Source organism: Nilaparvata lugens, chromosome 13, assembly GCF_014356525.2.
Source record: "Nilaparvata lugens isolate BPH chromosome 13, ASM1435652v1, whole genome shotgun sequence".
Lineage (NCBI taxonomy): Eukaryota > Metazoa > Arthropoda > Insecta > Hemiptera > Delphacidae > Nilaparvata > Nilaparvata lugens.
In genome coordinates this window covers 30,373,749-30,401,730 of record NC_052516.1, presented here as the reverse complement: position 1 = coordinate 30,401,730, position 27,982 = coordinate 30,373,749, and the positions used below count along the sequence as shown (strand labels likewise).

Sequence of the window (27,982 nt, the reverse complement as noted above, 5' to 3'; positions counted from 1 at the left end):
TACAAATAGTTTACATAAATTTTATTTACATATAATTTTATTGATACATTGTATTTTGTACTTTCATTTGTTCTGTGACTGTCAATGCTCTTGAGCGGGACAGCAATAAATGATTCTTGATTCTTGAAATCTAACTTTTCTTAATATTTTTTCAGCATGTTCACAGTGCGGAAAGTTCCTTGGGTGCATCTGTAAGTATTACTTTTCCGATCGATATTCAATTAACCTATGATTATCAATTTATAATTGAGTCTTAATTATAAAATAATTTTCAATTTTGGTATACATGCTTATTTCTTAGTTATTTTCTATGCTATTGTCTCACTAGATATTCAAGAATGCAGTCAAAAGCCTTACATTGCGTGGGCATACAAGGAAAATCTACTAAGTCCATATAAAAGTGAATTTTTCAGGTAATCAATTTCTAATTTCTAACATCAATCATAATTTCCTTATAGTGATTTTTCACAAAATAATTTCATAGGGCAAGAAGATAAATATTCTTCATCATATGTTTGATAATTAATTATTTAACATTCATAGTTTTTAAAATTAATTAAAAACTAATTAGAAATCAAAGTTTGGAAAAATTGGACTTAGTGCACTTTCCTTGTATTGCATGTCAGTGTATGTTTTTTCATCACATTTTATATCTAGTTTTATTATTCCTTAGCCTGTTTCTTCTTCTCGTGTGTGTTTTTTGACATGTATGTTGAGTATATTGGTCCCTGCGCGGAAGCTATATTATACCTTTGCAGGGACCTCCCTTGTTTAATGAAACTTTGACATTTGAATATTATCATATAAGTATGAATTTTTTCAAGAATTTATCATCTTTATTTCATGTATTATGGATACTCTGTTTTTAAAAAATATTTGTTATTATTGAGAATAGAATGTAATTACTCAAAAAAAAAAGAGTCTGGGAGTGCAGTTAGTATGCAAAATTTTATTCCATATCAAGTTGAAATAAAAGCGATATTGTCAAATCCACATTATTTATTTAAGCTAAACTCAAGTTTTAGTTTCCTCCATGCGTACAGGGAAGCTTCCCTTGCATGAGAGTAATTATTGTCAAGAGAATTAAATGTATATAATATTCATAATTGTATTATTATTAGTTTATGCTCTAGATGATTGAGTATTATTTTGTATGCATTGTTTTTGGCAATAAAATTTATTATTATTATTATTATTATTATTATTATTATTATTATTATTATTATTATTATATTATTATTATATTATTATTATTATTTCACCTTAATATGGAGAAATTCTACAATATCTCTGTTCATGTTGTAAATTATATTTTATTTAATCTTCTATTATGATTAAATGTTGTGTGTTTCAGTCACGTGGTACCATGAGACGAAAAGAAGGCGGGAAATTCCTGACTCATCACCTGTACCTTTGCATGAGGGATTTCGGTCATCATGTGGGGGAAGACACCGAGATATTTTTCTCCCTATACGATGCCAAAAAGAGTGTCTTCATAAGGTATAACAGATTGAGAATTGAATTTATTGTCAATCGAACTTTTATATGAACACTAGCCGTCAGGCTCGCTTCGCTCGCCATACCTGTCTAGCCAGGGGGCTCCGCCCCCCTGGACCCCCTACTGGATCGTCCAAGAATGAGATTAGAGGGCTCGCTTCGCTCGCCTTAATTTTTCATTTGAGCATGCTTCATTCCATCAGAAAGTCAAAGTACTGAGAAAACGCAGAAAAGCTGAGAAAAACGTTGGAAAAACGCTAATTTTGGGCGTATCTTTGACGTTATTTCTAATTCCTTCTAACACAACATTATTACACCCCAGCTGAGCTTCTGTAGTAAATTTGAACATTTTCTGTTCATTTGTTCTCGATAAAGTTGAGAAAGCGCAAAAAAAACGCTGGATCGGGCGTATCTTTGACGTTATTGCAAATTCCTTCTAACGCAACATTTTTACACCCTAGCGTAGCTTCTGTACTAAATTTGAACAATTTCTGTTTATTTGTTCTCGATAAATCTGAGAAAAAGAAAAAGACGCTGAAAAACGCTAATTTTGGGCGTATCTTTGACGTTATTGCAAATTCCTTCTAACACAACATTATTACACCCTAGCTGAGCTTCTGTACTAAATTTGAACATTTTCTGTTCATTTGTTCTCGATAAAGCTCAGAACGCTAAAAACGCTGGAAAAACGCAGATATTGGGCGTATCTTTGAAATTTTTTCCAAATCCGTTCTTAGTGCGCCTCTAAAGGGCGCACGTTTTTGGTTCGGTAGATTTGGTCAGTCAGATAGTCAGTCAGTGAGTGAGTGCCATTTCGCTTTTATATATACAGTACTAGCCGGCAGGCTCGCTTCGCTCGCCATATCCGTCTAGCCAGGGGGCTCCGCCCCCTGGACCCCCGACTGGGTCGTCCAAGAATGAGATCAACAGGCTCGCTTCGCTCGCCTGCATTTTTCATTTGAGAATTTTTATCATATGTTAGGACAATCCAGTCGGGAGTCCAGACTAAACGGCTGGCTAAACGGATATGGCGAGCGAAGCGAGCCTGACGGCTAGTTATATAATATTCCCAGGATTGAAGTAGCAGTGCCCAATCAATTTTTCCGCGATAAATGCATTTAAATTTTCAACTTGGTGCCAACCTAACAAAGTCAACTCAACTTAATGCCAACCTCACAAAATTATTAATTTAGTTGCCAGTTAACAACTGTTTCGAAGAGGTACTCTATCTAGATTATAGTTCTATAGTAACATATGATATGGAAATTCCAATTATAATTAAGATATTGGGAGAAGAAGAATATACATGCTAAAAGATGAACTTTAAACCCTTAAAACAACCCCTTAGAGTTAAAATATTGCCAAAAGATTTCTTAGTGCGCCTCTAAAGGGCCAACTGAACATACCTACCAAATTTGAACGTTTTTGGTCCGGTAGATTTTTAGTTATGCGAGTGAGTGAGTGAGTGAGTGAGTGAGTGAGTGCCATTTCGCTTTTATATATATACAGTATAGATACAATAAATCACTTCTCTGCTCTAGGAATTGAAGAAGTGAAAATCCAATCTAATGGGTTGCAGTTTCGTGTTGAAACCAACTGCTGTTGGTTTCAAAACAAAACTGCAGTTTTGTGAGTTGAATAATGAAGTGCGATAATTAACAATTACATTTTTGTTTCTTAATTATTACAGAACCCTAATATCAATAAGTATTCCACAAATTTCATCAGGGAAACTAGAATTGCTTGCTTCATTGGAGTGTTATGATTCAAATTTTGTAGTTCATGATTTCAATTATAATCATATTTGATTAAATTATGATTTAATCTTAAAACTGTAATCACAGTACAATGAAATCAAAAATAAATATTGAAAATTTTAATATTGAAGAATTTATCCTTGTATGGAGGAAAATATCTATGTATGGAAAAAGTATGTGTAACCTAATGCTTGAAAGAGGGTATTTCATATGTATGCTTATTCGACAAATCAAATTTTATTCACCAATTAACAACAGTTTTACAAGAAAATAAATAAATAAATTGTTGTTAAATAATTGGCGTGGCTAGAAAAAGAAATCTTGTACTCTAGCCACGAGTTCAAAACATTCCTTACCTATATTTCAACCAAGAATAATATAAATAGTATCATACATTGTATCATAGTAGCAATACATAGATAGCTATACACTATCATTGTATTTTAACATGGTTTTAGAATTAATACAAACTATAATAACATCTTATAATCTTGAATATTTTTGAAAACCATCTTGGATATCCAAGAATCAGATTCTTCTTACTAAGCCATTATTTTTCATTATCTCATACAAATTATTCAAAATGAATCCACTGCATTCTGATTAAATTTGTCTATTTTGTTGCAGTGAACGTTTCCTAGTGCGGATATCCAAAGAAGGATTCTCCAACTACGTTGAGAAGCTCAATAGTAACTGCACTATTTTCACAGTGAGTATTACATTTAGTTACTAGATGAATGAATAGTATTCTAATAATACGTGATTCGAATATCCAATGGAAGCTATATGAATCGAACTACGGACTTCTGATACTCCAAATATTGATTCGAAAAAAATCATTAATTTTTTTGTGGGGTTTTTTTTATAATTACATAAATACTAGTTTGCTGGTAAAATGAATTTTAGTATTTGTGAAACACCGCCGCCTTAGAATGACTAACTAATTTTTCATAATATATATTAATATATCATATAAATATGGATGGATAATTAACGTTTGAGACTCCCGAACACTTATTGTATTTTTTGTTCAGTATTATATTTTATTCTGAATAAGATTAATCTTTTGATGCTTACTTACTATAGAGTATCAAGTTTATTTTATTTTAAATTTAATTTAGTTTTATGATTTGAAGTTTTTGAGTTTTCCATTTTTTCCAATTTCCATTAACCCTATACCCTATTAATCATCCTTAGTTCTTCTAGTACCCCATACTCCTTTTTAAATTCCTAAATTCCCAGTTTCATGGTTTTTTTCCCTTAGTTTATTGTTAAAGTTAGCATTCATTCTATTTATGTATTTTTTATTTGTAGGCACCTGCTGTAAAATCTTTTAGGTTTAGCGGGACCAATTTTGTAATGCTTTTTACTGAATAAAATGATTGATTGAATTAATACACTTCAATAATTCATTAATAAATACACTAAATTGTAGACTGTTTTATAATATTCCAGCAGTTGGTTAACTGCAATTTATAATATTTTTTTCAAATTTTATTGCTTGTTTTGCCGACTTTGGCCCGGTTGCACATCCGCCGGCTAAATTTTAACCGTGATTAATTTCACGAGAACCAATCAGAGAAGGCGTTTTTGAAAAGATGGCTTCTCTGATTGGTTCTTGTGGAATTAAGCACGGTTAAAATTTAACCAGCTGTTGTGCAACCGACACTTGGTTTTCATTCACAAATTAATTATCCTTGTTATTAATACCATTATATCTTTTAAACTAAAATAAGAAAATATATCTATGAATTATAATTATGATGTTTTCATTAGATAGTATATTCCGACTGTATGGGAGAGATGGTGTGGTATTTCTCTGTAATAGAAAGAGAAAGTCACTGATATCGTCAATACAACCATATATTTGTTTGGAAATCACTTTAAATTTCAGTAGACAGTTTTTATGGCGAAACCTGCCTCAATCCATCAATTATAATATTATGATGTTTTTATTAGTATAATCTGATTGTATGGGAGAAGATTGCCGTGGTATTTTCTATAATAAAAAGAAAAAGACACTGATATCGGAAATACAACTGAATATTTGTTTGAAAAGCACTTTAAATTTCAGTAGACAGTTTTCATGGCGAAACCTGCCTTTATTCTCCGTTGTTCTGAGGTTGTGCAACTATACTGTAATGTAATGTACACAAGTATATTACTCACTTTTCTTTTTAGGGCTACTGAAATAACTATTGAAACACAATTAAATATATCAAGTATGAATAGATATTATTATTTTATCAGAACACGACTGGGTTTAACTCTTCAAAAGCCAATTTCAAGTGTGAATCATTTAGTAAGTAATTACTTATTCATAAGTAATTTATTATTCACACTTGGAAATGGATCTTGAATAGATCATTTTTCATGTATATAACACTTAAATTTATTATTGTCTTGTATTCATAAAATAGAATTATAGTTCCCTTTAAAATAAATTAAATATTAAAAAACAAGAATACAAAATGTAATGTAACTACTAGTTTCGGTGATCACACCATCGTCAGGTTATAAAAATAAATGTTTACTAATAGTTTTCTTGTTTAAAATATTTCATTTATTTTAAAGGGTACTATAATTCTATTTTATAAATACAAGAAAGTAGCCCTGAATTCATAGAATTTAAAAAATTGGATTGCTCCAGGGTTAACTCGGCTATTTTCTCTCTGCGAGTGCTCAAAAACACATTGAGCTTCAAAGCCCTAATGGTGGTATATTACGGTTATCTTTTTCCTTTCCTCAAGTATGGCATAACCCTTTGGGGAAGATCAAAATTCTTCATCCAAGTATTTAGATCTCAGAAAAAAGCATTAAGAGTTATTTTTGGTAAACCCCCCCAATATCCCTGTCGAGAACTATTCCTGAGTAGCAGGATACTTACACTGCCGTCACTGTATATCTTGGAGATCTGTTCATACGTTCACAAAACCTACCAAACTTCACCCGCAATAATGAAATCCACAGTTACAATACAAGGCACTCAGCCTCCCTATCAGTGGCTGCTCATAGAACCGCCATGTTTGAAAAATCTCCGCAATATATGGGCCCAAAAATATATAATAGATTACCTCAGGATATTAGAGACATGGCGGACTTACGAAGATTCAGAGGAATGTTAAAGAGGCTGTTACTTGAAAGGCCATACTATTCTGTGGATGAGTTTCTGCAGGAGTGATATATTATTGTTCCTTGTCTTTGATTCTTCCAGGTCCTTGTACATAGGTAATCCTGACTAACTGCGTTTTTATATATACTGTATATATATATATTTATTAATATTTCATGTGACTATTGTATAATTACAGTATTTTAATGTATCATGATATGTGTTGAGAACCTCCTTTAGGTTGCTCTTTTTGACTTATCCCCAGTCTGATTCTTCAGATGTTTTGGGATGCAATAAAAATAATAATAATAATAAAAAAAAATTTGTCTCGTTATTTTATTTTCTATTCTGTCACATTTTTGTTCTTGAGTTGAAAAATTGGTGTAATCGTTGGAAATCAAATAAATAAATAAAAGACTTCTCATATTCATAAACATTAAATTCTTCTCCTGCTTTAGCACTATAGCCCAATATGAGCTTTGGCCGCCCCCACTACAGCTCTCCACTCTTCTTAGTTCTCTGTCATTCGTTTCCATCTTCTACATCCCATTTGTTGGAGATCGTCTCTCACTTCATCCTCTCACCTCATTCTTGGTCTTCCTCTCTTCCTTCTGGAATGTAGCCTCTTCTTGAATATTATTCTAGGCATTCTGTTCTCATTCATTCATTCTACAGATATGTCTAAACCACCTAAGCCGTTGCGCCTTTATAAATTTAACAATATTTTGGCCTTTTATCAATGACTCGAGCTCTGAATTGGTTCTTCTCCTTCATTCCCCTCCTTCTTTAACTGGACCATGAATCTCTCTCAGAATTTTCCTTTCAAAAACGCCTAGATGGTTATTGTCTTCTTTTGTTAACGTAAACAATATATTTTTTCTGTAGTTGAGAAGTTGATATTGTGGTAATTATTCATATTGAATGAAAAAGACTAAGAAATTGTCAAAAAACACCATTGTCAAAATCTGATAAACTGTATAAACTCTGTTTATCAGAGATTGACAATGGTGTAATAACCGAAACCGGTCTTTCTAATTATCAATAAATCAGTGGTTTTTTGATAATTTCTTAGTCTTTTTCATTCAATAAACAATAAATTACTAAACTGCAATAATATCATATCTGTTTCACCATTTTCATAGTAATTTTTGTAATGATTGTTTGTAATCGTTTAGGACCTGGGTAACGGCGATCTGACGTCGGAGCTCTACGTGGTGGCCCATGTGCTGCGATTGGGCCGCATGCTGTTCTCGGACTCTAGCAAGCGGTCGCTGACTGGGGGCGGTGGAGGCGGCGGGGCTAGTGGGGGAAGCAGTCATAGTGCCACCTTCAAGCGGCCGCATGGGGTGGGGGTGCTCTGCATAGGCCAGATGCTCTATCCCACCGATGAAGAGAGGGAGTTTCCGTTCAGGTAACAAAAAACACATTTTCATGAATGGAAACTGTTTTTTAAAGATCACGTCCTAAGGATTCCAGTTATCGAGTATAAGCAATACATACTATTACTTCAGGCCCCACAACTGAAGCTCTGATAAGCTATGACGTCATCACATGTAGATCGATGATGATCTACCGGCGGTAAGCAAGCTAAATAAGAGCGCTGATGCTTGTTATCGCATCTGATAAGGTAAACAACAAAATTTTAATTACGAATTCTATTCTCACGGTCTTCCCATTTAAATAAATATGGTTTGTTTATAATTATTATTTAACGAAAATCCTAAATAAATGCTGCAAATCATTTTAGGATTTTCGTTAAATAATAATTATATATTAATTAGCATTTGAATAAATGCATTCTCTATTCAATTCCATCTGTAACTGGTTTGTTTATCATTCTTCTAATATTTGTTTGTGGAAAGTAATGGTGAATTTGTGGTTTTAAATCATGGGATTTTGTTGTTGTGTACTAAATTGTCACGGGAGTTAGGCTATAACAAGACTCTAAAAGTTTCCAATACGGAGTATTAGGTAAATAAGTTTTCGTATTCTCTTTTTCGAAAGATGAAACTTTGAAATGGAAATGGATACGAGCGAAGAAGAAAGTACTTCAATCCTACAAAACAACAGTTTATATGGAGTGTAAAAGAACAGTGTAAATAAAGTGTGAAAGGAAATAGTTATTTGTGCAACTAGTGCGCAAAGTGACAGTTTGCTGCACCGAAAGAAACGTTTACGCCCGAGCCGTAGGCGAGGGCGGAATGGTTTCTTGAGTGCAGCAGAGGAACTTTGCGCACGTATTTCACATTAAGTTTTTCCTACAGTTACCATTGAATATGAAAAGTGGGTAATTATGGGTAAAATTGCCTGAAATGCATCAAATGTTTTTCTGTGTAATTTTATTATTGATAAAAACCTTAATCCTAAAATCCTAAAGTCCTCGTTGTCCTTGGTTATAATATATAATGAATAATAATTAGCGCGTTGTGCTTCGTTGCACCTCTGCTCACTATAGCAGCCCAGTCACTGTTACCAACTTCATTTTGATTTTGCTGCACTGTTGCTCCATATAACCTACTAAGTATTTTGCGTTGCCATGTTGCAAATCTGGAGTGCAGAAAAGATTTTTCCCGCACTAGAGCGGAAAAGTGATTCTTTGCGTTCTGTAATCAGTGCAGCAATGGCCACTTTTCAACGTAACTGTAGGAAAATGTAATTAAAGTGTGCAAGAACAGTGTAATTAAAGTGTGAAATAATATTGTAAACAGAGTGTGAAAGAACAGTGTAAATAAAGTGTGAATAAACGTCTAAAAATATGAAAGAACTGTTAAACTGATGAATTAAAAAGTAAATGCAAGTTTTGGAACTGTCCATAACATCATAAGATAGAAAGGTTCTACCTAACTGGAAAACATTCTCCTGATGAGTTTCTCTGTACCACAGATTTATTGTGATTCAAGTCTGTGGGAGTCTCTTCCCTGAAAAAGAGTTACCTCTGATTTGGTTTACCTTTATTTACCTATCCTTTGATTCTGATACAGGTTATTATTAAGTATTTTTGGTTGCGATGAATTTATCAATAACTCTATCACTGAATCAAATATGTCTATCAAGCTGAAATTATGGAGAAATTATTGCATTTGTGGAATAAAGTGTTCTTATTTTAATAAAATACAAATATATTTAATCTGGAGCTTAGATAGTAGTTCACCAAATTAATAGAAAATCGATACAGCAACAAAAGTTGGAGAGCATACATTGATAAGCTCTAGTAGAAACTTTACTGTGATTCTAGGAATGATCAATCTACATGTTATGACGTTATTGATTAGTTGTGCGGCCAGAGGTGATAGTAGATATTGGTATAAGACAAGTCAGGTCAATAGTTTTACATAATTAATACTTAGTTAACATAATTCAACATCAAGTAAATCAAACCTAGTCTTGGTTTGAAAGGAACTATTGTAGGCCTATACTTGTCTCAAATATCTTGAAACAACAATTTGAACGAATAATTTAAATTTGTGTTTTCAAATATATTTGAATAGTTGTCAATAAATGAAATGAAGTCAAGAAAATAGAAAGACACATTTTTATGAATGAAAACAGTTTTGTCAACGAATGAAATGAAGTCATGGAAATTAAAAGACACATTTTTATGAATGAAAATGGTGGTCAATGAATGAAATGAAGTTAAGCGAAGTAAAAGGGGACTGGTATATAATTGTATGTAATGGTTCTCAATTAGCCCTATTCAATCAGAATCATATAATTTATTCCTACATTTGCACACAATATGCAACAAGATTTATGATAAAAATAGAATGTATGAAATATTGAATATTGAAATAAATGAAGCTAAAACAGATTAATGAATCTGAATAGTTGTGAATAAATAAAATCAAAATATAAGTGATAAATAACAATAGATATAACAACTTGCAAATCTAATTTTGTTGGTGGCTTTGTTGTGAACGCAGCTTTACCGAATGAATGTTGCAAAAATCGATTCCGGCTGTTCTGGTGTGATGAAAATAATAATTATTAATAAATTATAGAAATCGGTTTTATTACAAACCTATTACCTAATTCTCTTACAATGGATCTGTCATTTCTTCCTCCTTGAATTTGAATTGATTTTTTATATAGTTAATACTAAAAATTTATTATAATTATATAACCTATTTTTTATTTCATTTACTGTATGTATCTTATACTTATATAGCCCAATATTTTGATTGTAACACGCAGCTAATCTTAAGAACTGCTCCCACACACGGACTTAATAGTCTATGTAAATTCTTATATTCATTTTATAATTGTAATTGTGTTGTAAAAATTGTATATGTGAATAAATAAATTTAAATTGAAATTTAAAATAAAGGTGAAATTTCTAAGCGACGACTTGAACTACTCTAGCCGCACCACAGTACTCGGCTATAGCTACAATACGGTATTAACTTTTTCTTGAAGTAATTTTCAAACTGGAACATTTTTCAACTTCTACACGTTTATATATTATGTTTTTAATTCAAAATTGCACAAACAAAACTTGAGAAATTATAGGGCATTATTTGAAATTTTACTCCTAGTTACCTACTGTTATAAAAATATAAATTTCATGTAACTAACATCAATGGTGTCTTGCATTTTTGCTAGCAGATTGACTTGCCTGACGCCGTTCCAGGTCAATCAGATTAATATCTATCTGTTTAGTACCGGTTGCACAGAAGCCGGATAAATTTTTATCGTGATTGATTTTACGAGAAACAATCAGATAAGCCTTTTTTGAAATAGCCTTCTCTGATTGGTTCTCGTGAAATTAATCACAATTTAAATTCAACCGGCTTTTGTGCTGGCCTTATACTTGTAATTAAATCTTGCACATACTGGTGCTTAGACATCGCTTAACGGTGATGGGGTGGTACAATTTCAACTACCATTTAACCACGGCCTCATCATTCTCTCACTTCCATTGCCGTCATATGATTCGCATAAGTGTAAGCAAGGCTTTATGCATCTTTGATGCACTCAAGAAAATTTTCTATGTCGTTAGAAAATAATGAGGGCGGAGGAATTTCATGAGTGCAGCAATGTGACACACTCTACACAGACTTTGCTGCTCCAAAAGGTCATGCATTAGCCATAGATGAGGTCAAAAAGGTTTTTTCAATCCAGTCAAGTACCACGCTGCAGTAAGGTGGTACCTTAGACCAACTAAATAATTAATGTGGTCAGATCTGTGGTGGTACACTCAACATAAACTTAGCTGCTTGAAAAGAAAAGTTCATGCACGAGCTATAGACGAGTGAGAAACCTTTTGCTGAGTGCAGCATGAGATACTTGCTGCAATACGATTTTTGGTGATTGATCATAAGAATTTTGCATGTTTCAATTGAACAATAATATCTGACTAGCAGGTAACCCGTGCTCCGCAAGGGTCCATTTAAAAACTTGACAAACTGGAAACTTGACGTACTGGAATCTCTAAGAATTTAAAATGGGCCTATTTCAGAGCCCAACAACGTTTGTTCAATACAGCAAAGTACTACGCTGCAGTAAGTGGTACCATAGACTAACTAAATAATTGATCTGTGATGGTACACTCAATAAACTTTGCTGCTGGAAAAGAAAAGTTCCTGGACGAGCTATAGACGAGTGCGAAAATGTTTGTTGAGTGCAGGAAAGTGCTTCTTGCTGCAATGCGATTTTTGGTGTTGATCATAAGACTCTTGCATGGTTTTATCAAATAACTAGCAGGTTACCAGTGCTCCACGACGGTCTGATTAAAAACTTGACAAACTGAAAACTTGACGTACTGAATTCTTTGAGAATTTATAATAAGCCTATAACCATCCTAAGTGAATTACGAATCTGTATGCAAAATTTCAAGTTTATCAGTTCAGTAGTTCGGATGCATCATTCGTAAATTTCCTATCCTGTACGTGTATAAGCCAATTCTTTCCTTTATTATATTATTGGTTATATCTGAATACGTTTGAATGAGTCCTCTTATCGAATTATATTCCATTTGTTTTCAGGATTTACCAGGGAGAGGATAAAGACTTCTATCAGCTTCACGAATTTATTATCAAGAAACAATCGAATAAATTCAGTCCGTTGTCAGGGCAGCCAAATTATGGTGAGCTATCTTCTAACTATTTTTCAATCCTGTACCTTTTCAAATAAGTACAATATATTTCTCAAGTTTTAAATGTATTGGTTTCTTTGGTTCATTCAGTTACAGTATTTCTAATATCAACCTTCAAAATATTGTATGTATTGTAATGTATTAAATATTGCATTTTCAATTGTATTTTTTTTTCAAATAAGTGCAATATATTTCTCAAGTTTTGAATGTATTGGTTTCTTTGGTTCATTCAGTTACAGTATTTCTAATATCAACCTTCAAAATATTGTATGTTTTGTAATGTATTAAATATTGCATTTTCAATTGTTTCACTTGTATTATGTGTTAAGAGAGCAATTATTGGATATTATCCTTGTGCTCTCATATAAATAAATAAAATTCAAGATTTTCATGCAACTATTCCTGGACCGAAAATTAAGTGGCGAAGCAGTGATACATGATTTCATCACCTTATATTAGGCAACATTGACTTATATAAACATTTGAGAGAGAAATGGTACAGTCTCAGCTTAGTTTTTCCTCCATGCTCATAATTATATCATGATAATGGTGTTTGGTACAATAAATGAATAGATTTCTATTGAACATTCAATTGTCATAGTCAATACCTTTCAATCTCTTATTGAACATAAAATTATTTTAATCAATACATTACATTATCTCTAATTGTTTTGCTGAATTAAACATGCTGTTAACGCAATTACTTCACTACTGATCTATGAAACTCAGTTATAACTTACATCATTGTTCCCATTTGTGTGGTTCATCTTTCTGATTCTGATATAACACACTTTCTAAAAGAATTGCAGCAGATAAACTCAAATAGCATTGGTATAGCAATTTCTCTGCTTATTTCCACTGATTTTCCATTAGTCTACACAATGGAAAATTAGTCAAAATTAGTCAAAATTAGTCTAATTTTCCATTAGTCTATTACAACATACACCATGTGTTATGTTGTTATACTCGTATTTAAAATATTTGTTTTAATTAAGTGTAAACATACATCATTCATTATTTTAACCGTTATTGCAAATTTTGTAATATTATTATTTTCAGGTATTGTTATGTCCTTGAAGCTATTACACGGTGAATTATCACAAGTTCGTGAGGAGAATCCGTTATTGTTCAAAAATATCTCGTTGACTAGAAAACTTGGATTCGCTGATGTTATTATGCCGGGTGATATTAGGTAAGTTTTGAAAAATTAATTAACTATCATTCAGGCCTATCCAGGTCAGATTTTTCGTTTCATACTGGAATCATTTTAAGAAACACAAAGAAACTCATAATTTTTTATAAAAATGAAAAGTTCTTAGAACCAAACTAAAATATATATATATATATAATATTATATTCCCCAGTACAAATTTGCTATATTCTTGTATTGTGATTTTTCCTAGTGAATATTGTCATATCATTTAGACGATGCTTTAAAATCATTGATATATTATTATTCTCATAATATCCTTATTATAACAAAAATATCTCTATACTTATTTTAGGTTTCATTCCGATACTTGAAGATGTAATAGTATTCAAAAATAGCCATGTCTTGAAAGAAGAAAAAACATTGATTAAATTGAAATAGTTATTTGTGCAACTAGTGCGCAAAGTGACAGTTTGCTGCACCGAAAGAAACGTTTACTGAGTGGAATGGTTTCTTGAGTGCAGCAGAGGAACTTTGCGCACGTATTTCACATTAAGTTTTTCCTACAGTTACCATTGAATATGAGAAGTGGGTAATTATGGGTAAAATTGCCTGAAATGCATCAAATGTTTTTCTGTGTAATTTTATTATTGATAAAAACCTTAATTTATTGTCAAATTGAATAAAAATGTTGTCCTTGGTTATAATATCTAATACTAATAATTTGCGCGTTGTGCTTCGTTGCACCGCTGCTCACTATAGCAGCCCAGTCACTGTTACCAACTTCATTTTGATTTTGCTGCACTGGTGTTCCATATAACCTACTAAGTATTTTGCGTTGCCATGTTGCAAATCTGGAGTGCAGAAAAATTTTTCCCGCACTAGAGCGGAAAAGTGATTCTTTGCGTTCTGTAATCAGTGCAGCAATGGCCACTTTTCAACGTAACTGTAGGAAAGGCTATATAATCGATTGAATGTTTTTTTCCTCCTTTCTCAGGAATGATCTGTACATAACTTTAGAGAAGGGAGAATTCGAGCGTGGAGGCAAGTCAAGTGCTCGAAACATTGAAGTTACCATTTTAGCTTTGGACTCTGAAGGCAAAACCCTACCGGTAAGTATTCTATTTACATGGCATTCATTTCATCATGTAGGCTACTTCATACTATACGTTACTGATTGTTAAATTTTAATATATTTAAAATATTTTATTTTGATTTATAAATCTTGATAGTTGTGACTCCAGGCTAGTGGATAGTGCGCTCGTAGTGAGATTCTTGTTATAAAAGTCAGCTCCTGATTTAATTAACATTGGTTTGCTATCTTTGTTTGTCATTGGACAAAGCAGATAGCTCTTCCCTTTTTCTATCGTTGGAACCGTTGCCGAATTGTTTTTAGACTTTGAAGAAATATCATGAACTACCAAAATATTTCATATCAATATTTATTATTAAATCATAAAAATATATTTTCTTGACGAAAAAAATATAAGCTTATTGATTATTATTTACATTTTTTTCAAATTTTCAATTCCAAATTCATTTTATTTTTTATAAAATTACAATCAATTAGACAAAATGCAGTGAATAAATAAATACATGAACATATATTATTGCTTGGCTATTATTATCTAAATATAACGTTAAGTATGGAGTAATGTCCAAATGCAATTACAAGTATGGTTTATTCATTTTGGCTCCACTAGCATAAGATAAAACTTGTGCGCTAGCCTATAGTTGTTAATAAATAGCAGAATATTTACATGCAGTACAAAAGAATAAAATAGAAATTCTAAGTATGATAGGGAATTCTAGATAAACTTGAAATTTTAGAATTAACAATACAAGAATTTGTATTTTATCAATAATAGTTATTAAGAATATCTGAAATTAACGAAAACAAAAACAAATACATCTCAAAAAGTCGAAATGTCTGTAAAAATTATTCCAATTCAGTCTAATACAACCTTTACTTTATTATTTTTAAAATGTCTGCGGCAGAACAGTATAGTACAGTAGTTGCTGTTGTCTGATTATATTTTATTTGATTATTTGATTATATTTGCAGGACCTTTGGGGTGCTTCTGGCATGGAGGGGGCGTGCGAATACCGATCGATGATAATCTACCACAACAACTCGCCATGCTGGTATGAAACGATAAGACTGTCTGCTCCCACCGACAAATACCTGGGAGGCCACATACGACTCGAGTTCTCTCACTGTTCCGGTAAGCTTCTTCCAGCATTCATTCGCAGTTTTCTAATTTTGTTCCGTAGTCTGTATATTGTTCCATTATTTTATTGTCTTCACGATTGTACCTATTATTTATTTCACTAATAAAATTCGTAGATAAAATTTCTTACGTCTTCTAGGCCCGGTTTCTCTGGACACTTTCTAAATCCAATAGACCACAAAACCCATAGATTCAATATCGATTCTCTTTTATTTGATGAAGGTGATGCCCACAGGAGCTCTAGGCTTGTGCGTGGGTAATGAGGCAGATGATAATGAGAGATGAATGGGCCAACAGTTTTTGGTGGGTTCCGAATCACCGGGAAGCAATTTTACAACGCATGAATCATATTCAGAGGAGGTGGCTCAAGTGGTCACCCATCCAACGGGAGTAGCAGGTTCATTAGATTTAGATTAGAAGTGCTCCAGAAACCGGACCCTAACCTAATAATATAAACAATTTATCATTTTTCAATGTTTGTTAAGTTTTTCTCGGAAGTAATTTAATTATTTCAAACTCAATTTATTGGTATTTACAGTTAATATGCCCAATGTTTTTACTAATAAAATTTGTGAAGCAAATGTTGTACTGTCGAACCTGATCGATTCATCTCATTTATCTCTAATATTGTTTCAAAATATAATTATGATGGCTTGATTTTTCAAATACAAGAGATTAGAAAGTGTTTTAGTAGAATAAGTAATGATAAATACTAATTTCAATCGAAATAATGAGATTAGTACTGTAACATGAAATGATAAACGTTATCGATTCAATCTTAATGAGTTGATGTTGGTTTAATGAGTCAATGAGGTTTCAAGTTGTGATCAATGTTTGTAACAAATTAAATTTTCAAAATAAATAATTCTGTCAGGTGAAGTATGTAAATCTTTTTCAAACTAAAAGTTCAAATCAACTAACTATTCTTGTACAAATCTATTCTATTCCAGTATACTGTGAACACATTTTTAGTCTATTCATTAATTTGGTGCTTATATGATTTGAAATCCTCCAAAAATTATTCATGATAATATATTGTCTCTTTTCTGTTTAGGGCTACTCGAAATATAAAAATAAATAAAAATCTCAAGGTACTGAGATTTTTATTTCTATTTATATTCATGGTATGTTTCAGTTTCCAAACAAACTGAAAAATCCAATTAATATGAAGAAATATAGAATTTTTGTAGGACTCGCAGCACTAAAATTCATTAAAATCGGCATAAACTCAGATATTCTTACATATCAATTCTCGCTATAGTGAGGTCCACGTTATAATGGCAGTGGAGAAAGATAGGAGAACAATGTTGCCGATCTATTGTCTTGTCAATGTCTTCTATAGACGGTAGCTGATACAGGTTTATTGATGTAATATTAACTGTTCATTCTTCTTTTAAATAATCAATTATATTTTATTAAGCAAGAAATTATATTTTCCAATAATAATTTAATAATTAAGATGAAATATTTTGTAAATTAATTATTAATTCTACATTGTTAAAAGACGATCTGGCAACAGAGCAAAGCGAGAAAGAGATAGCGTTATCCGCTTTGTTGGATGATGGACAAGGATAGCAATACCATCGCTAATCTAACACTGCCATTATAACGTGGACCTCACTATATTATGATTCATTGAGGCTAAGCACTTTTATCCATGTTCTTAAAAATTATTGAGTGATTGAAAATTATATTCTCTCGGAGTAATTCTGCATGTATTATTCTTTTGAAACCACCAATATTTCAATTTCAGATGATTATTTCGAGAAAGTATGTTGCTTGTTCAGAAGAGAAGGTAAACTTTGGGTAGTTTGCAATCTGAATATTTTTGGGTTTTGTCTTTCCAAAATTATATCTGTGGTTTGGAGTGTACGAAATGTAAAATTGTTTTTGAAAGTGCACGACTCGAAATTTTTCAAGTCAAGGTTTGCAGAATATTCAACACGAGTTAAATAATTTTTCTGCTTTATAATTTCTTATGGAATTCTGTCGAAGCTATCAATTTTTCAAGTTATCTATATATTTTTTTGTTTTTGGATATTTTCCTTCATTATTGACGTTCAGGTAGTAAAATGTATGTGATGCAACTTAATGTGTACCATTATACGAATAAACAAAGAAAATGTGAATTTTCTTTCTCTTTGTTATAAGTTGTAATTTCTCTCTCTATGTTAAACTATAATTTCTCCTCGTTGTCAGTTATTTACAACATCCTTGGTGATGGTATATTGTTGATTCCTTGTCAGTTTGATGTGAAAGAAAATTGCTTATTTGAAAAAAAAATTGCATGGTTGCCTGTAAAGTCGGTATACGGGCGAAAGTTTTACGTGACAACGACTTTGAGTGGTAAAATAATTTTAATGTGAATATTCATTCGTATAGTAGGAAGAAGGATGAAATAATGACTCACAATGAGAGTGAGTGAGAGGCACGCGTCCCTTCCACTCGGGCATGGTTAGCCCGCGCCCACCTAAGAGCGAGAGAGACAACCATTGACTTGACATTTTGAATTAGTGGCGCAGTCGCAGGAGATTGCTTGCGGCGCCTGCGCAGGTTGACTGCTCAGTTTCACTCTCTTTCCAGGTGAATGCCTTCGGCTGCTGCGGCGCGTTGCTCGCCACTGCTCCTATTCGTGCTCTTTCCAGACGACCGTTAACCGAAACGAACGCTCTCACTCGCTCTCATTGTGAGCGCATAACGTGGGAACGTAACGCAGTTTCTTGAAATGTCTCCCGGCAAACCAATTTATTAGACGTTGTCACGTCAAAAACTTTTCAAACGATTCTTTTTGGGTTGTGATGGGTAATTTTAATAAATTGGATGATGTTTTCTTGTTGATGAGGAATAATTATGTTGATGTCTTCAAAATATTTCCCGTTTTAAATGAACGTTTCCGTCTTTTTCAGCTCGAGAGAAAACGGATAACAAGAAACTGTTTGCGTTCTCTTTTGTTCACCTCATGGAGCCTGGAGGTGCTACTCTATTGGTTAGTTTATATTTTAATGTATTAAAATATCCATTCTAGTTTATAGAAAACCTGACAACTCTGGAAATCTATCTATGATTTACACTTGATTAATATTCTCTTGTAATTAATTATTCATCATATTCCTCTTAATCCGAATTCTCTCTTCTCATAAGCTCATGTATAAGCTTAGAATAAGTATGCAGAAAGTTTGTCAAGTTTGTTTTCCTACAGTTACGTTGAAAAGTGGCAATTGCTGCACTGATTACAGAACGCAAAGAATCACTTTTCCGCTCTAGTGCAGGAAACATTTTTCTGCACTCCAGATTTGCAACATGGCAACACAAAATACTTAGTAGGTTATATGGAGCAACAGTGCAGCAAAATCAAAATGAAGTTGGTAACAGTGACTGGGCTGCTATAGTGAGCAGACGTGCAACCAAGCACAACGCGCAAATTATTAATATTATATATTATAACCAAGGACAACATTTTTATTCAATTTGACAATAAATTAAGGTTTTTATCAATAATAAAATTACACAGAAAAACATTTGATGCATTTCAGACAATTTTACCCATAATTACCCACTTTTCATATTCAATGGTAACTGTAGGAAAAACTTAATGTGAAATACGTGCGCAAAGTTCCTCTGCTGCACTCAAGAAACCATTCCGCCCTCGCCTATGGCTCGGGCGTAAACGTTTCTTTCGGTGCAGCAAACTGTCACTTTGCGCACTAGTTGCACAAATAACTATTTTGATTTAGTATAAAATACCTGTGTGAAGAAATGAACTACTTCTATTTAAATATTAGTTTCAATGGTAAACACCGTATCCTAGACCTAGTGAATACCTCATTTTTTAAAAAGATTGCATTGTTTTATAATATCATATTGTGAGATTTGTGACTGAATGATTTGTTGAGGATAAAATAAAAAAAAAAATCTCTTCTGATATTCATTATAAGAGATTATGAAGTTTATTTTAACAACATATATTATAATGATATATCGTCAGGAGTATATCTATCTCTCGAACATTGCATATTTTTTAATGTAAATTGTAATATTCTGGAAGAATAATTTGTTATAAATAAAATATTCAAATTAATAAAAACTATATAAAAACTTGTAGTAACCTTTTCATTTAAAACATTTTAAAACTTGAAAAAATTTTAACTTGAAAATGGCCAAAGTAGGTCGAAACTAGTCGTTGAAATGTTTTATAACGTTTTTAAAGTTTTAAATAAAAAGGCTACTACAAGTTTTATATTGTTTTTATTAATTTGAATAAAGTATCCCATATAAGTGAAGTGATTTTATAAAATATTCATTATAATGTCTAGTACCCTTCTTTCTTTTTACGACACGAACGATTCATTCAGTTATAGTCATGACTGTGTGCTTTATTATTGTATTGATAAATGGATAAAAAATTCTCAGGAACATGAGTTTTATTTTATTTTTATATTTTCTGGTAACATTTCTACTATATTATTCGGATGGACACGTTAAGTTGTCGGTCGCGGCTGCCTAAAAAGCAGTAGTTAGGTCATGTCAGAGGCCCTGAAATTGATCAGTTGCGACCTGAAAACTATAACACCAGACCTGAGCCAGCCAGGCCACTCGATATTATTATTATTATTATTTGAAATAGAACCGCATATCAATCAATCAGCTCTATAGTAGCAGAGACAAGAATAATATAGTTACTTATCCTTACTTACTTATCCTTCATCTATGATAGTAGTGAATTAAATTTGTTAATTCTTTAACAGGACGGTGTACACGAGTTGTTCGTGTACCGGTGTGATGAGAAGACTCGCCTTCATCCGAGCCAGTACCTGGGTCTACCAGCCAGCGGGAGGGAAGCCCAGAACAAGCCCGATCTCTCCAGCAACAGCTCACAGTTCACTAGGAGTCACAAGGAGATTGTCACCATCAGAACTATGCTGTGCTCAACCAAGTTAACTCAGAATGGTCAGTCAGTGTTATCATAGAGAAAATATAGCATAAGAAGATATCCCATGGTGTAGGTCGTTTATGTTATAAATTTCAAGCTGATACATTGTTATTTGTGATAAAGAATCAATCAATCAATCTTTTGTTAACTCAACCGATTACTATCAACTACTGTCACTACCTCCGTAAACAAAGCCATAAAGCCATAGTGCATTCTGGTGACGTCAGCACAGGTAGGGCTCCTACACGGATAAAAACTAGCTGATATAGATCAGCTGAAATCAACAATTTTTATTGGTGTAGGAGCCCTACCTGTGCTGACGTCACCAGAATGAACTATGGCTTTGTTTACGGAGGTAGTCCATTATTACTGTTTGAGCCGGGTGAGAGTGTAAGAACGGCACACTATGAGAGACTACCTGCGTCATATAGCTTCAAAAAAAAAAAAAAAAAAAAAAATACTAGGGCTATTGGCTTCATTTAACTTTGAAATTTTAGTTAACATAAATGCCCTATACCATGCAATATCTTTTCCTACTTTCTTTTCACTATCTGGAAATTGGTAGAAGTAAAATATCTGGTTTTAATTAAATTTATACTTTGTTACCAGTTGATTTAATAGCTGGGGAAATGCAGTTTGGGCTGAGCCTCTTGCTCTCTACCGGTTATAACTACAGTACAAGATAAGATTTGTTCAATAAGAATTGATATTGTTGAATTTCTCCACAATTGAAAAACATTTCTTCATGTTTTATTTTTGTCACATCCACATTTATCAGATTTGTACACAGGACTGCAGTTTGGTGTTGAAACCAATACATTTTCAGCTGTAGTGATGCATAGAAGCATAGATACACCTGTGAAGAAAGAGCATTGTAGATAGGTGCAAGGTCCAAGAGCGGTGATCTATATCAATGTATCACTATGCAGGAGTGTATTTATGCATCACTACAGCTGAAGATGTGTTGGTTTCAACACCAAACTGCAGTCCTGTGTACAAATCTGATAAATGTGGATGTGACAAAAATAAAACTGCGTTTTTTCAATTATAGTATATTATTTGTGGTTGTATTAATGATTAAATGAATGAATACTGTAACTGAAATAATTTTAACTCTAAAAATAATTTTCTCATCCACAATCTGAGGCTAATATTAAGCCTTTCTATCTTGTATAGAATTTTTCGTACACTTGATAACAAATTGATGTCCTTACATGCCTTACTTACTTTACTTTTTATGTGGCTCTACAGTCCATGATGAACTTTGGCCTCCTCAACATAACGCCTCCACGTCTCTATCTTGTGCTCTGCCGCCAGTTTGTCACTCCCAGCACACGTAGATCACCCATCACGTCACTAATTCATCTTCTCCTTGTCCCAATACTATAATAATTATCATCCATTATTCTTACCGGTCCTTTCTTCAGCCATTCTTACTACATGACCCAGCCATTCTATTATTCTTGCTTTTAGGGTGCGTATAATATTTTCTTCCCCGATTTTTTCATCTATCTCACAATTGTATCTGCCTCTCCATATACCTAAAACCTAAACTAGGTTGAACTACTTAGTGTTAGAATTATTATGTAATAACATGACTTGTCTTATACTCCATGACTGGAGTATTTAGGACGTAATCTTAAAAAAAAAAAAAAAACCTTCGTCACATATTGAACCCCGAATTCTTCTGTACATCTTTCTCTCAAAACATCTCAGTTCTCTTTCATCTTTGCTCTATATCGTCCAAGTTTCAGCCCCATATATTATTTCAACCGGCTTTACCAATGTTTTGTATATCCTCACATCCTTAAAAACTTTAAATTTTTAGCTTTGGCTTTTAGCACTAACTTCTCAGTCGTTGATCCTTACATTAAAATTTCTCCACACTCTGGAATGTGCTGTGCTGACCTGATTCAACAAACATTGTAACACTATCATGATAAATTTGATAAAATCTTTCTCAATTTGCTTTTTAGTTGACCTGCTATCTCTACTGCAGTGGAAATCGCACCCGGAGAAAATCTCGGAAGCTCTGACGCATGCGCTAAGACTGAACGGTGAAGAACTAGTCAAATTCTTGCAGGATGTCCTCGATGCCCTCTTCTCCATGTTCTCAACTGAGGACGGCAACTCTACCGCTCATTCTGGGCTCGTCTTTCATGTTTTAGTGAGTTTTTTTTTCATAAATATTCTTCATCTATTTGCTTTCATACGAATAATTTATCTCATCTTCCATGTTTTAATAAATTCTACATCTATTAGCTAGTATTCTAATAATTATCCGTCAAATTAATTTATTCATTAATTTATAAATTTCAATCATTCATTGAAGTATCCATGCATTCATTTATTCTTGAAATTCATCCATTCATAGAAGTATATTTTATGAATCAGAAGTATCTATGCATTCATTATTCATTCATTCATAGGAGTATCTGTTATTGGAATGATTGGGGGGAGAAAAAACATCCGACACTGTTTGTCTCCCGAATTTAGATGCATAACGATAAAATACGCCTAACATGTTTTTTCAGTAAAAAGTATTATGTTCTTTTGTTAACGTTTTTTAAAGGGAATTTCAAGAACGAGAGAAATTAAAATATTGTATTTTATTCGATAATTTATAATTATAACTTTCTGTATTTTTGATATATTACATTTTTTCAAGTATTAAGAGCAACAATTTAATTAGGAGCAATTATTTAATTATTGTATATTCTTCGATAATTTATCATTATTACCGTATTTTTTATATATATTAATTTTTCAAGTAACTAATAAGAGCAAGAATTCAATTAAGAGGGTAATGCAAAAGTGATTTCGCCTGATACTAATATTTATTGTTGTTTATTTCAACAATTTTTACCAATATTTTACTTACAAACTAAAATATTTAAGTACCAAATTTTACTTATTTAATTTACCAATATTTTACTTACAACAAAAGTGTGAATAATAGAATAGCAATGATAAATTTCATTCGAATATTTTTTCCAGGTCAGTATTTTAAACTTGCTCAACAACAGTAAATTCGAGCACTTCAAGCCCGTGATGGATGCCTACATTAAAGATCATTTTGCAGCTGCTCTAGTTTACAAGTTAGTAAGAATGTACTCTTTTATTTATTGTAGTGAGATTTACTGTAAAAATTATTAGCATTCCTTGAAATTGAAATTACCAGCAGACTATTTTTGTGAGCTTGAAAGTTACTCACTTTTACAATGCGATTCTTCGACTAGGACATTTATTTGAATGAATAGTCTATTTTTTTGTCAAAACTTGATTTTGAAGTACCTATACATTTTAAAATATATATTAATTTGTTTCCCGTTGCATAATCTGTAACAAATAAGCAGAAATACTGTGCCAATATATTCAATTGTCTATAGATGAATAATTATTATGTAATTTATTCAACCTAATAATCCATTTATATGCTAATTAAATACTTTTAGTTTTCAAGTTTAATTCTGTGAATGGAAATTTTATTGATTTTTTTCAGGGGCATTATCAGTAGCAAACAACATTGTGCCAAACTTTATTTTATTTATTTATTTTTTGCGGATGATGCCCACATTTGCTAAAATACTTTTAGTATTAATACTATTTTTAATACTTTTAGTTTTCAAGTTTAATTCTGTGAATGGAAATTTTATTGATTTTTTCAGGGGCATTATCAGTAGCAAACAACATTGTGCCAAACTTTATTTTATTTATTTTTTGCGGATGATGCCCACATTTGCTAAAATACTTTTAGTATTAATACTATTTTTAATACTTTTAGTTTTCAAGTTTAATTCTGTGAATGGAAATTTTATTGATTTTTTTCAGGGGCATTATCAGTAGCAAACAACATTGTGCCAAAATTTATTTTATTTATTTATTTTTTATTTACTCATATAAAATCTGGTTACCATTTTTTATATTTCATTATTGCATACTCAGTTGTCCCTACGCAAACTATTTTTTTCAATTGCATTTGATAATGATTTTAATGAGTTGACATGTTTCAAAATGTTTCAGTCATTATCAAATGCAATTAAACAAAAATCAGTTTTATTACTTGATAGTAACCCTAAAGAGGTGAAACATATCATGCAACAATAAAATATAAAAAAAAGTTACTTAATTCTTTATTGCAGTGAAAGTTGTAGCCCTATACTATAACAAATTGAACACTGTGCCGATATACTCGATATAACTGTAGATTGAAAATTCATTTAATGGTGTGTTATTGTAAAGATAAATAATGAAGAATTCAGTTATTGATTCAATCTAATAATTATTGGTTTCAAATGTAAACTATTGGCTTAATTTTAAAGAATAATTTTAAATTGTTATTTATTGTTGTTTCCAAGGGCCTAATCAGTATAATATTTATCAGTATCACATTGTGTAAAAATATTTGAGATGAGGAAAGGCACACCAGGCTCATGCCCAAAAATGTCCCATTTCCAATTCATACTATGCTGTCTAAATCAAAATGTGGGTTATGTCACTTTTACTTTTCAAGAAACAGTTTACACTCTTCAAAGCTCAGAAAACGAACACATTTCGAATCCAATAGATATGATTCAAGTCTGAAATAGTAACAGTATATTATTTCGGCAACAGTGCCGAAATTCAGCCTTACAGTTAATTTTATGTCAATGAAAAACCCTACTAATTTTGAAGTATAATTTTAAAGTTGTTGTTATTTGTAGGGACCTAATCAGTAGCATACAATACTATGCCGATATTGTTGTTTCCAGGGGCCTAATAAGTTTCATATTTATCAGTATCAGTATTTTTCATAACCCTAGCACAGGGTTCTTTGGCGTGTTTTCTTTCCTTTTTTTCTATTTCTCAAAACAATTCAATATCATTCTATTATTTCTCTTTCTTCCTCTTCTTTTACTATTCTCCTTCTTCTTCTTCTTCTTCTTTTCTGCTACTACTTCTTTTGTAAAATTGTATTATTTTCAGTTCTTAATTTCTAATTTCTATTTATATCTTAATAATAATTTTGGTTTTTTATTTTTTCTTTCTACATTGATTATTATTCTGTATTTCAATAATATTTATCAACCTTGTTTGTAATATTGTATATATTTCTTTCTCAATTTGTATTTCTTTAATCTTGAATTATTCAGCTTTGTATTGGAGGGTTGAGTGTAAGAGAGGGCCGGCTGCGACCTAACTCCGCCCTCCTAGGTAAAAATAAAGGCAGCTATTCTATTCTATTTTTATTATTCCGGCAACAGTACCGAAATTCAGTCAATTTTATGTAAATCTAAACCCTAATTTTGAAGTATAATTTTAAATATGTTTTGTACAATAGATGAAATAAATAATTTGTAATAAACTATATTATGTAACTATACTATATATAACTTTGTTATGTTTTGTACAATAAATGAAATAAATAAAATGGTTATTATTTGAAGGGGCCTAATCAGCAGCATACAGCACTGCGCCGACTGGGTGAGTGCTACTGAGAAGCAGGAACCGATCCAGAAGTGCTTCCGGTCGCTGGAGTACATCTTCAAGTTCATCATTGAGTCCCGACTGCTGTTCGCCAGAGCAACCGGCGGACAATTCGAAGACAGCTTCCGCAGGGACTTGTACATAGTCCTCACGGCACTCAGCAATATGCTCACCCACACCAATGAGGTCATCCTACCCACCCAAGTAAGTGCAATCTATAAATACATTAATATATTAATGTCATACATGTATGCTCGTGGAAACCATTTTACTGGTTTCCATGAATAACGTCTATTAACAAAATTATGTCTTCTACTACTTACGTCTTATAACAAGATTATTTAGTTTGGTGTTTTAATTTTTCCAAATTCAAAATTTTCAGCTTACATATTTTTGGACGAAAATTGAACTTGAACGTTTTACAGTAGAAACATAACCTATTTTTTGGACATGCTATTAATTATCAAAATTTGGGAATGGAATAGTTTTGGGCCAAGCCTGTTGTTTCTTCCTAATCATATTTTATGATTTGTAATTGTATCCACGAATAAATGAATGAATGAATGAATGAATGAATGATTTGTCTTCATTACTTCACAAGTGATTCAGGGAACACTTATCGCTGTGGCTAGGCACAGGCCAGTTAGTCAAGAAAAGACAAGACACGTTTAGTCACAATACTTCACATAGTTGCTTATGAAGACATGTCTAATTGCAATGACTAATCAGTGTGTGTTGAACTATGTGAGGTATCTGATCATGTCTTGTCTTGACTAACTGGTGTGTTTCCACCTTAACCTGTAAGATCTAAGTGACCTCCTATTTGATTGATTGATTTTTTTATTTGGTTTTGAAACTTCTATTGTAACTTGTGTATCTATATTTTGGAATCAAAATTAGGCAAAACCTTTAAAGTGATAAACATAACCTATTTTTGGACAATTTCTTTCCAAATTTAGGAAAGGAACAGTTTTAGGCTTTAATTCTTTTGTTTCTTTTGCAATCCTTCATAGTTGAGAATGATATTGTACGGTACGATATCTATCAATGTATAAATAAATACAGATGGAAATTACTGGGATATTGCATTTATTCAAATGCTAAGGAACTAATGATTATTAATTTAGATTTCCATTTAATAATAATTATAAATAAAAAGTTTAACATGAAAAATTTACAAAATAATTATATATTCTCCAGATATTTATTACCTGTTAGGTATATTACGTAATAGTTATTTTCCTACAGTTACGTTGAAAAGTGGCCATTGCAGCACTGATTACAGAACGCAAAGAATCACTTTTCCGCTCTAGTGCGGGAAAAATTTTTCTGCACTCCAGATTTGCAACATGGCAACGCAAAATACTTAGTAGGTTATATGGAGCAACAGTGCAGCAAAATCAAAATGAAGTTGGTAACAGTGACTGTTGTGGCTGCTATAGTGAGCAGAGGTGCAACGAAGCACAACGCGCTAATTATTACTATTATATATTATAACGAGGACAGCAACAGCACAGTGCCACCACAGCACACACCACACAGCCGCCTCGCCATTCAAACACTACTAAGTTATTTGATGGATTTCAGGCAATTTTACCCATAATTACCCACTTTTCATATTCAATGGTAACTGTAGGAAAAACTCAATGTGAAATACGTGCGCAAAGTTTGCTGCATCGAAAGAAACGTTTACGCCCGAGCCGTAGGCGAGGGCGGAATGGTTTCTTGAGTGCAGCAAACGAACTTTG

At 32.3% G+C, this 27,982-nt stretch overlaps 1 protein-coding gene across 1 annotated transcript in view; it reads left to right on the top strand.

Moving 5' to 3' along the window:
* LOC111050609 (dedicator of cytokinesis protein 3) overlaps positions 1-27,982 on the top strand; it is a 135,856-nt gene that overhangs the window by 89,164 nt on the left and 18,710 nt on the right. Inside the window, 13 exon segments of the mRNA XM_039440297.1 lie at positions 156-191; positions 1,355-1,500; positions 3,882-3,963; positions 7,542-7,777; positions 12,348-12,448; positions 13,517-13,649; positions 14,605-14,719; positions 15,673-15,832; positions 18,745-18,824; positions 20,584-20,785; positions 22,745-22,935; positions 23,766-23,866; positions 26,195-26,438. Of these exon segments, the coding sequence (XP_039296231.1) occupies positions 156-191; positions 1,355-1,500; positions 3,882-3,963; positions 7,542-7,777; positions 12,348-12,448; positions 13,517-13,649; positions 14,605-14,719; positions 15,673-15,832; positions 18,745-18,824; positions 20,584-20,785; positions 22,745-22,935; positions 23,766-23,866; positions 26,195-26,438 (1,827 nt within the window).